The 12,380-nt window shown below is 44.4% G+C and overlaps 1 protein-coding gene across 1 annotated transcript in view; it reads left to right on the top strand.

Moving 5' to 3' along the window:
- The window catches only part of dync1i1a (dynein cytoplasmic 1 intermediate chain 1a), a 139,600-nt gene that overhangs the window by 83,424 nt on the left and 43,796 nt on the right, over nucleotides 1-12,380 (top strand). Inside the window, exons 11-14 of the mRNA XM_083773190.1 lie at nucleotides 1,271-1,417; nucleotides 4,268-4,381; nucleotides 5,319-5,452; nucleotides 7,482-7,626. Of these exons, the coding sequence (XP_083629316.1) occupies nucleotides 1,271-1,417; nucleotides 4,268-4,381; nucleotides 5,319-5,452; nucleotides 7,482-7,626 (540 nt within the window). The remainder of the gene's footprint in view (nucleotides 1-1,270; nucleotides 1,418-4,267; nucleotides 4,382-5,318; nucleotides 5,453-7,481; nucleotides 7,627-12,380) is intronic.

Here is a 12,380-nt window from a genome sequence, read left to right as displayed (position 1 = left end):
CATCATCTCTCCCTCCATCTATCTCTTCCACCTCTCTGCCACCCATCGCGATGCCTTGATCACTGACCATCTCTCTCCCTCTCCCTCTCCCTCTCTCTCTCTCTCTCTCTCTCATGCTCCGTCTAGCATTGACAATTCACCCCTCGTATATAAATATCTCTGTTTCACAATCTGCATCAGACACACTCATGCAAAAAATATGAGGCAACAGATGAGGGCTTTTTCCACCAGTCTATAGTGTGTATTCTCTCTGTTGCTTTTTATTGGGGTGAATGGTGGTCTTCCTCCTCCCGCTCGATGCCTGCCGTTACGCTTCAGTGGTTTTCAACCAGTGGTCTTTGAGGGGGTTCCACAGGTGGTCCCCATGGCTAAATGATGGAGACTGAAGAGTTGGTAACCAAATGGACCCTTATAGATAGATAGAACTCTTGAGTTAAAATATTGTTAAACATCTGCATTACTCAATTTACAATAGTTCTATACACAATTTGAGAATGTAGAAGAAGTGTTATTTTGCCCTATATCTCCTAATGGTACCAACATCAATACAGCATGGAAATGTGGACAAGATCTTATCCAAAACATAGAGTCTGAGAGGCTTAAGGGCTGTATTTTGTGTGTCTTAAGCACCAGGTCTTATTCCCTAACTTGAGTAAACTAAAGACCTGGAGGCGTGATCAATGCTCGTTGGCCACTCAGAATAGCCAAATGCTGAATAAATAATGGAGCTTGATATATGAAAAATGCACCGCACGACATCCTCTCGAGGAGAACACAGCCTTACCTTTCATTTCTCAGTCCTCTTGACCGTCTGTCCGTTTTCACCTCAATCCATATTATGTGTTCATTTGACTCAGTTCGGTCAGATAACTCACGGACAGATTGAACAAATATTATCACAGAATGAGAATACAACAAACTCAAGTTTTCAAATGAATGTAGTAGTGGAGTAAAAGTACAATATTTGGATCCGGGATGTAGTAGAGTATAAAGTGTTGGAAATTGGAAATTCACATGCAAGTGAAGCTTACGAATATGTTGGCTGGCACTGAATATAATAAGCTGTCAGATGACGTCCCATAGACGGAGGGTACGAATAGGTATGTATGTAGCTGGCAAAAGAAGAGGAGTCTAGTTCATTTCCACCACTGCTTTTCTCCTAGTGTTAAGAGGAGCCCATGGAGTGACTTCTGTCTCTCTGTCTCTCCCTCTCCATTTTGTCTGTCTCTCTCTCTCTCTCTCTCTCTCTCTCTCTGTTCGTTCCCCACAGTCTCCCGTGGTGTCGGTGGGCTTCGCCCGCTTCCATCCCAACCTGGTGGTGGGGGGGACGTACTCGGGGCAGATCGTCCTGTGGGACAACCGCAGCCACCGCCGGACCCCCGTGCAGAGGACCCCGCTGTCTGCGGCCGCGCACACCGTAAGAGACCCCACGTTATATAAACCCATTCTGACCTGAGATCAGATTCATACCAGGTTTCCACTGCTGGACACACACTGGTCTGATTAATGACAACAACAACTACACACCCTGCAGCTCTGCAAACACCTCAGTTAAGCAACTAACAATAGAACAACCCTATAAATCCTTAATTTAGATTTCATGGAACAACAAAAGTTGTCGACGCCAATGCCTCAGCGCTTAAAGAGTTGACTTAAAGATAGGCCTATAGTGTAAGTGATTTTCTTTGTTTAAGTGTTCTTGTGATAGTAGTCGTTGCTATATAGAGTGTTTTGTACAGTAACGGGAGTCTCCATGTCTCTCCAGCTGAACGGAAACATGCATTTTCAGCTCAGGATAGCAATTTTATCCAATCAGGATATAAGAGAGAACAGGATACAGATCAAACAAGTGGTATTGTTAAGTGATGACACAAAGAAATGAGCTGACACAATTGGAACTGGAACAGTATAAAAAAAAAAAATCTGATAAACACCAATGGTGTGGAGTTTGCATGTTCTCCCCGTGTCCCCTAGGGTAGGTACCCTCACAAAAAACATGCAGTAATCCTGGTCACTAAACTGCCTCCCTCTGGCCAGCCGGGGCGCCTGATGGAGGGGAAAGGAACTCGTTGGAATAACGTGTTCCTTCCACGCGCTACGTCCGGCCGGGGAAATTCCCCCCTGTCAGGTGAAAAGAAGCAGCTTGGACTCCTCATGCATAGAAGGAAGCATGAGGTCAGTCCGCCCACCAGTGGTCCTGAGGGGTTTCCAGGTGGTCCTCGAGCTAAATGATGGAGAGTTGGTAACCAAATGGACCCTTATATATCGTACAGGTCCATTTGGTTTAATTTCACGCTCTCAAGAGTTAGATTATTGTCAAACATCTGTATTACTTAATTATCAATAAGTGTACACAATTAGAGAATGAATAAGGAGTGTTATTTTGATCAACGTTTGCCTGTTATCAGAAAATAGATTGAATACACTGAAAGGGAACTGCATAATTGTCCACTTTTTCCATATACACTCTGTTCCCTTTTGTCCTATAGTCCTATATGGTTAAGCCAAAGTTCATGCACACACATGCAGCAACGCACACAGTACATGTCATTTAAATGTCATTTGTGTGTTTGTTTGTTGCCCCTTATAGAGATGTGCGCATTCTATTTCTATATAAGGCATATATGCTGCATGTAAGCTTATAGCATTCACTGAAAGATAGCAATTTAGCGTTGATGTGATAATTGCATGGGAGCCTGCATGCAAACAGGGTCATGTATGTATGTATATATATATATATATATATATATATATACACGGTATATATCCATGACACTTGAAGCCTGGTGGTTCTCATATACAACATACACTCACACACACACACGTACGTACGCGCACGCACACGTGCGGACAACTGCACTATACATTACACATGCACACGCACGACTTGAGTCAAATTCTAGACATAACTTCAGGGGGCGACTCGACTGCGAGTTCAATTGCTCCAGTGAACTCGCTGACCCTCGACAAATTACTAGCCAATAAAGCGAAAAAAAATCTTTAGAACTTGGTGAGCGTGCGTGCGTGCGTGCGTGCGTGCGTGCGTGGGTGCGTGCATGCGTGCGTGTAGTGGTGATGGGAGGTACTGTATCAACTTAGCTCTTCGAGTGAACACGTATGCACTCTGTCCACATACTGTATACATATATGTACACATGCACCACATTCCGGTCACACACACACACACACACTATACATGCCATCCATGCTGTAGGTTTAAAGTGGCGGTGGCCTCCAGTAATGAGAGGCTTTCTCTAGTCTCTTCTCCTCTCTGGTCCTCTATGCTGCATGATGCTGCAGTCAAAGTCAGCCAATCAAGACGGTGCGTTCGGCCGGCCGGCCTGCTCGCGCGCTCGCAGCCATACAGTGAGCTGAATGGAGCCTTTGTGGGGGTCCCGGTCCCCCCGGTTAACACACACATCAATTACAGCCCAGTAATGACATAATGGGTTCACACACACTCCTGTGGATTTGCACAGCAGCCCCCGTATAGTTGTAGTAGGGCCGTCTGAAGGGCCCGGCGTGCAGCAGCCAGGCCACGCCGGCATCTCTCCAAAGTGACAGTGGTGGAAAGTAACTAAGTACATTTGTGACTACATTTGACTGATAGGGACTGCCATTGGATTTTATTTTTTGAATTTTCGTTTTTTTCATGTCATATTAAAGCAGGGAATCATAGCTTCAAATTGACATATTTGGTTGTTCAGTTTGACCCACCAGTTTTGGAGATATGGCTTATAGAGTAAACAGAGAAAACAGGCTTGAAAAGGTTCACTTCTGTGGTCTCTAACGTTACACCTAGCTACATGTTTAAGCATTTATTTCATATTTACGTGTCGATTTCAGCTCTGACACTTATTTCAGACATGCTCTAGCATGTGAAGAGTCTGCCTCTGTGCTATTAACTCATTTTGGGGGGGAAAAGGGGCAAATAAAAAGTTTTTCTCCTCTCAGATCAAATCTGGTCACATTTACTTAAAGCAGTGGTTCCCGCAAAGTGGGGTCTGTGGACCCCCCCCAGGCCGTCCTTGAGGGAGTTCACAGGGGGTCCCCAGCTAAATGATATAGTTTGGACCCAAAATGGACTATTATATGGGTCTGTAACTCTGAGAGTGTCTCAGAGTTAAATTAACATTGATATACAAGGTATTCCTGTACTTCTCATTATGTGTACATAAATAAACATTTCAAATGTGTGTGTGTTGGTGTGTGCGTGCGTGTGCGTGCGTGTGTGTGTGTGTGTGTGTGTGTGTGTGTGTGCGTGTAGCACCCGGTGTACTGTGTGAACGTGGTAGGAACCCAGAACGCCAACAATCTGATCACGGTGTCCACAGATGGCCGGATGTGCTCCTGGAGTCTGGACATGCTCTCCCAGCCACAGGTACAGTACACACGACACTGTTGATTTCCTCCACTGATGCTATATGACAGAAAAAATGTGTTGTGTGTTTTTTCCACTGACGAAGAGAGCAAGACCAAGAGATCCAGCGTAAGTCATTTTACACTTGGTGTAAGGGTATTAGCCCATTTTGGGGGCGGGAACCCCTTTTGGTGTTTTAGACATTATGTTATAATTTAGCTATTGAAAAATTGCAGATCTACAAGCTCGTAGCGCGCCACCGAGTGGCGCGCTACGAGCTTGTAGGTCTGCTATTTTTGAAAAACCCGTGAAAATATTTATTTCAGAAAACTGGAGGATTTAGAAGACATTTTGGCCTAAATGGGTATTAAGGCCACCACTCGTCGCTCTTTCAAACTCCTGCATAGGACTATAGTAGGCTATAGTAGGCTTGTGGGAAACGGGTTCGCTTCTAAATGAACTAAAACGACTTATTGCGGGGAAACGTACGTTTGCAAAGCGTTCATTCGACTGCTCATTCATGGCTCTCTCTCGCGAGGGAGAGCTGACGGACTTGACGGACTTGCCGCCAATTGCCGACAAACACCTGCGGCGGTGTTTCTCGGCGGCATCTGTCCGACACGCTATACCCCAAACCCTTAACCCTATAACCCTAACCTCACCTATACCCCAAACCCTTAACCCTATAACCCTAACCTCTCGCCAGTTGCAGCAGTGGTCGGCCGCCGAACGGACCGACACTTCCCAACCCAGATTTATTTTCTTGTCGCTCCGGGGAATTCGAAAACTGGGAACAACACTTATAGGCCACGGCCCTCGTTAGTGCCAATTGAATTAATCTGTGAAGCCTTTGTGTGCGCAGCTCGTTGTTTCAATGTTTCTGTTTGCGTGCACATGCATGCATTCATGCCTGTGTATATGTTTTTGTGTATGTGTGTGTGTGCGTGCGTGCGTGTAGGAGAGCATGGAATTGGTGTACAACAAATCCAAACCGGTAGCAGTGACAGGCATGGCCTTCCCCACTGGAGACGTGAACAACTACGTGGTGGGGAGCGAGGAGGGCACCGTGTACACAGCCTCCAGACATGGCAGGTAGGTGCACGCACGCACGCACGGCCGCACGCACGGCCGCACGCACGCACGCACGCACGCACGCACGCACGGCCGCACGCACGCACGGTCGCACGCATGCAGTGGCGTCGCTACCTATGCACGCAATACGCACTGCGAGTAGGGCAACGCGCCGAGGGGGGCAACAGAATGTACCAAAAAGTGCCAAACCGAGCCTCAAAATAAAATAAAAATCTCCGTGGCTCCGCCGCATAATAATAACGAGTGGCCATGTGTGCGTCCTCACAAACGGTGAAAATAGACGATCTAGCATGGGGAAATGCAGCAGTCATGTCAGGAGAGAGAGAGCACAAATATCCTACGAGTAAGGCAACCAAATGGTCAGCTACGTCCCTGCACGCACGCACACACGCATGCACGCAGTTTGAGGGTCCAATGGAGTTAAGAGGTTTTGTTCAAAGTGCTTTTCACTACCTTTCATTGGTTCAATATTTTTGAAACAACACACACTCACACAGACGTAAAGTAAAAATAGCACTCATTTATGCAATTAAAATAAATAAAAAACTAAAAAATGGAGTTAGATGGTTTCATCCCGACAGGAACAATATCCATTATTATACACATTTGAATAACATTTTATTTGTATATTTAGATTGGACAATGCATATTAATGGGGCATTACATATATATGAGAACAAGCAAACAGTACCTTACATTTAGGAAACAAAGCATTAGAAAAACATACACACACACACACAGCATTCATCCATTCGGGGCCTTTTGGTGTTTTAAACATTATATTATCGCTTAGCTATTGAAAAATAGCAGATCTACAAGCTCATAGCGCGCCACCGAGTGGCGCGCTATGAGCTTGTAGGTCTGCTATTTTTTGAAAAATCGTGAAAATATTTATTTCAGAAAACTGGAGGATTAAAATTTTCGAGGTCAGGCCAAAATGGATTAATCATTCAATTTCTGTATTTTGTAAAATTTACAATTTACAATTTAGGCATTTAGCAGATGCTCTTAATCCAGAGCGACTTACATTAAGCAAGAACAAAAAGCATGGGAATACATCACATAAAAGCATTTATCATGAAACATGCGTAAGCTAAGAAAGTAACAGTGGAATATCTATATAATGAAACTATACATATAAACTATACATATATACTACTATGCTATACATATGTACTATGGCGTGGAGGGAGCGGAGCAGGGGGGGACACATGTGAGAATTTTGGCTGGTTGAAGACCAAGCGAGCTGCGGCATTTTGGATCAGCTGGAGAGGCACATGCTGGTAGGCCAGTAAGGAGGGAGTTACAATAGTCGAGTTTTGACAAGACTGTTGTCTGTAAATCACACATATCCTCTGTTCTGGAGGAGAACACTAATGTATGGTGGCGGTCGGTTGTCCCTCCTACAGTAAGGCGGGTATCTGTGAGATGTTCCTCTGTTCTGGAGGAGAACACTAATGTATGGTGGCGGTTGTCCCTCCTACAGTAAGGCGGGTATCTGTGAGATGTTCCTCTGTTCTGGAGGAGAACACTAATGTATGGTGGCGGTTGTCCCTCCTACAGTAAGGCGGGTATCTGTGAGATGTTCCTCTGTTCTGGAGGAGAACACTAATGTATGGTGGCGGTTGTCCCTCCTACAGTAAGGCGGGTATCTGTGAGATGTTCCTCTGTTCTGGAGGAGAACACTAATGTATGGTGGCGGTTGTCCCTCCTACAGTAAGGCGGGTATCTGTGAGATGTTCCTCTGTTCTGGAGGAGAACACTAATGTATGGTGGCGGTTGTCCCTCCTACAGTAAGGCGGGTATCTGTGAGATGTTCCTCTGTTCTGGAGGAGAACACTAATGTATGGTGGCGGTTGTCCCTCCTACAGTAAGGCGGGTATCTGTGAGATGTTCCTCTGTTCTGGAGGAGAACACTAATGTATGGTGGCGGTTGTCCCTCCTACAGTAAGGCGGGTATCTGTGAGATGTTCCTCTGTTCTGGAGGAGAACACTAATGTATGGTGGCGGTCGGTTGTCCCTCCTACAGTAAGGCGGGTATCTGTGAGATGTTCGAGGGCCACCAGGGCCCTGTGACGGGCATCAGCTGCCACAACGCCGCGGGCACCGTCGACTTCGCCCATCTCTTCATCACCTCGTCCTTTGACTGGACAGTCAAACTCTGGAGCACCAAGGTATTATACATTATCCCATTCTGACCTGAGATCAGATTCATACGAGGTTTCCACTGGACACACACTGGTCTGATTAACCCATTCTGACCTGAGATCAGATTCTAAAAATGTCAGTCGTTCTTCGATTTTTCAAAAATAGCAGACCTACAAGCTCGTAGCGCGCCACTCGGTGGCGCGCTATGAGCTTGTAGATCTGCTATTTTTCAATAGCTAAAGCACCAAAATGGGTTCCCGTGTGTGTGTGTGTGTGTGTGTGTGTGTGTGTGTGTGTGTGTGTGTGTGTGTGACTGTGTGTGTGTGTGTGTGTGTGTGTGTTTGGTGTAGAGGGAGATAAGAGTGGACCTGCATGTCACCGAATTGCATGAGCAGTCACGGACACCAATTAAGCTGCCAGACAAGTGCCTGTCTGTTAAATGACTTTAACGGCTTAACTCTGCTTTTCATTTTTGCTCCACCTCGAGTCAAAAACACACTTTATTTTGAGTGCTTATTGTTGTGTGTGTGTGTGAACGGCCGCGTCCTTTCTTGGCATTTAAGCGCTTGGTCTGAGGTTCTATTTGGGAGAATGTTTAAAGTGCCACTGAAACATAATCACAGTCACAGTCACTATACTATCTGCTGAGCAGTGGTGGATAGTGTTGAGGGCATAGACTGTAAAGAAATATGGACAAAGCGTTCTCCGGGTCTGATATATGGACGTAAGATGAAGCCTGTCAGTCCTTGAATTGTAAATCTTTCTAGATCCGTTTGGGCCCAGCTGGCCCATTGGCTGGCCCTAGACAACGAGGCGGGACTTCCCCCCCCCCCTTCTTCTTCGTTGGTTTTTATTTTGACTGAACGGGGGGGTGGCTCCCGATCATAGACTGTAACGGTAGCCACGCCCCTCAGAACCTACGCAACTTTATGGTCATTTTTTAAATAAATGGGACCATAATTTTCCAAAAGAAATATTACTGACATGAGAAATGAGACTTTAAACTAGTGACTGGAAGCAGAGAGTATTCATGACCATGTTTATTAAGGTGATACAGTCTAGGTGAAGTTGGGCCCAAATACATGGACCTCTATGGAGCTATGGGGTTTTTTGGGCCCAATGACAGCGCCACAACAGGCCATTATATGAACTTTCAGGTCCCGATTTCCTTAGTGGCTTCACAAAATATCTGTCTGACTGCCCCCCCTGGTTGAGGGTAACTGTTGTATAATTGCAATATTACACTCGAGTGTGTTCTTTATCGTCATTAATGCACTTCTGCGATATCTTTCGGGTAGGGCGAATTCTTACGGCACCGCAGGCGTGCATTAATGGCAATAAAGAACACCCTCTCGTGTCATATCGCTTAATTAAGTACCATTTGAAAATAGCAGATGTACACGCTCGCAATGCGTCGCCATGCATTTTCCAAAGATGTTTATATACGTATATATGAAAACTTGCAATGAGACATTCAAGTTTTACTTCTGGTTCTTTAAGTACACTTTGATGCCAATAGTATACTTTTGTACTTTTTACTCACGTGCATTTTGCATTCCAGACTTTGACTTGTAACGGAGTAGTTTGGCAGCATTGATATTTACTTACTTTACTTTGTTGGTGTTTTAAGCATTATGTTATGCTTTAATTAAAAAGCTTGTAGATCTGCTAAATTGAACTATGAACTTGCAGGTCTTCTATTTTTGACAAATCGTGAAAATGTGGCACAAATCTTTGAATAAATTCAGAGTGAACGTTTTTAAATCAAATCTGGGGGTTCTTGACATGAAAAAGGTTGAGTACATAGAAACGTAGGTTTTTCAGAAAACTGTCAGGATTCAGAAGACATCTTTTAAGAATCGTCCTCATGGCCTAAATGGGTTGAAACATTTCGTTCGGTACGTTTTCCACCACTGATATGTTGAGAGAATCAGGAGCATGTGGCCGACCTTTAAAGGCCTGTTGTCGTGTGGTTTCAATGACAAACTGTATGCGACGCTCTGCAGATGTTTCTATCAGCGAGCAGCGTGGTTGTTTATGGTCCTCGTGCCTGCAAAATGTCACACGTTATGTGCACATATTAATCCCATTTAGGCCCTCAGATCAGATTCTAACAATGTCTTCTACATCCCGACAGTTTTCTGAACAAGCCATGTTTCTATGTCAGTCGTTCTTCGATTTTTCAAAAATAGCAGACCTACAAGCTCATAGCGCACCACCGAGTGGCGCACTATGAGCTTGTAGATCTGCTATTTTTCAATAGCTAAAGCATAACATAATGCTAACACCAAATTGTCTCACACAAGCTCCAATATGCCTTGTCACGCGGAGGCCACAATAATTCTCAGTATGATTGCTGTGGCACTCTCAGCTGGTGTGGTTAAGGCTTCATAGTTTGCAGTGTGGAACACAGTATGTCAGCTGTGCTGTTGTAAAGTTTGATTCGTCAAGCTATGATTGACTTATATTTACTTTACGGATTAGTCAAATGGAGTGTCTTCTTGCTCTGTCGTGTGATCGCCAATCGATGTGTGTCTGTTTTCAATACGCACCTTATTGCCTTGTGACATACACAACATTTAGAATCACCAAAGATCATCATCAAATCTTATCTTTTTGGCATTTTCTTTCTCTCTTTCTTCTGCCTTTCCAGGCCCACACATGCATAGTCAGCCGAGCGTGCCCATTTGGCCCTCTCCCCGTGCACGATCACACAAAGCGTCTGGTGACATTTCCAATCTGTCAGTAGTGGTATCGGTCGGAGAGAACGTGATTCAGAATGCCGCTTAGCTGAATATGAGACTCCAGCACGAGGAAGGAACTGACAGCCCTCAACCACATTAAACGGGCCCGTCCTTGTTTTCGGCAGGTCATTACAGGCAGAAAAAAGAAAGAGAAAAAAAAAATATATATATATGTTTTTAAAAGGGAAAAATAGCAGATCCACCATGCAGATCCCAGCCTGTCACGACGTGACGGAGTATGAAATACAGCTCGAGTGGTAAAAAAGCAGACCGCGGAGTTGGACGGCGTGAGGGAGGAGATGGCTCCACAGTGGTCGCGTGTTTTTACGACCCTGTGTCCAGTCAGATGTTCTGTTGGCCAGGATTCACTGCGAGAGGGTCTGGAAAGGAAAGGAAAGGCGGAAGGGAGTTATAGGGAGGGAGTAGTCTCGCGTGTAGCCAGACAACTATTCCACAATCTCCTGAATGCTATATAGAGTCTGGAACTACACCTCCTGAATGTTATATAGAGTCTGGAACTACACCTCCTGAATGTTATATAGAGTCTGGAACTACACCTCCTGAATGTTATATAGAGTCTGGAACTACACCTCCTGAATGTTATATAGAGTCTGGAACTACACCTCCTGAATGTTATATAGAGTCTGGAACTACACCTCCTGAATGTTATATAGAGTCTGGAACTACACCTCCTGAATGTTATATAGAGTCTGGAACTACACCTCCTGAATGTTATATATAGAGTCTGGAACTACACCTCCTGAATGTTATATAGAGTCTGGAACTACACCTCCTGAATGTTATATAGAGTCTGGAACTTCACCTCCTGAATGTTATATAGAGTCTGGAACTACACCTCCTGAATGTTATATAGAGTCTGGAACTACACCTCCTGAATGTTATATAGAGTCTGGAACTACACCTCCTGAATGTTATATATAGAGTCTGGAACTACACCTCCTGAATGTTATATAGAGTCTGGAACTACACCTCCTGAATGTTATATAGAGTCTGGAACTACACCCCCTGAATGTTATATATAGAGTCTGGAACTACACCTCCTGAATGTTATATAGAGTCTGGAACTACACCTCCTGAATGTTATATAGAGTCTGGAACTACACCTCCTGAATGTTATATAGAGTCTGGAACTACACCTCCTGAATGTTATATATAGAGTCTGGAACTACACCTCCTGAATGATATATAGAGTCTGGAACTACACCTCCTGAATGTTATATAGAGTCTGGAACTACACCTCCTGAATGTTATATAGAGTCTGGAACTACACCTCCTGAATGATATATAGAGACTGGAACTACACCTCCTGAATGATATATAGAGTCTGGAACTACACCTCCTGAATGTTATATAGAGTCTGGAACTACACCTCCTGAATGATATATAGAGTCTGGAACTACACCTCCTGAATGTTATATAGAGTCTGGAACTACACCTCCTGAATGTTATATAGAGTCTGGAACTACACCTCCTGAATGTTATATAGAGTCTGGAACTACACCTCCTGAATGTTATATATAGTCTGGAACTACACCTCCTGAATGTTATATAGAGTCTGGAACTACACCTCCTGAATGTTATATATAGAGTCTGGAACTTCACCTCCTGAATGATATATAGAGTCTGGAACTACACCTCCTGAATGTTATATAGAGTCTGGAACTACACCTCCTGAATGTTATATAGAGTCTGGAACTACACCTCCTGAATGTTATATAGAGTCTGGAACTACACCTCCTGAATGTTTTTGCCAACGCAGTGATTGCGAATTCAGTGAGCACTAACTATGAGACCTAGCAGAACATGTCTGTCTGTCTGTCTGTGTGTCACGCTGTAACACCACCCGCCTGCCACCAGAGGGCGCAGCTGTATCACACACAAAAAAACACACACACACACACACACACACACACACACACACACACACACACACACACACACACACTTGAACACAATTGAACAATCAAAACAATATAAACATCAAAATGCAACAATAGTGTAATAACAAAAATAAT

This window comes from Protomyctophum parallelum (genome assembly GCF_964188405.1).
Source record: "Protomyctophum parallelum genome assembly, chromosome: 1".
NCBI classification, from domain to species: domain Eukaryota; kingdom Metazoa; phylum Chordata; class Actinopteri; order Myctophiformes; family Myctophidae; genus Protomyctophum; species Protomyctophum parallelum.
This window is presented reverse-complemented; position numbering and strand designations above follow the sequence as displayed.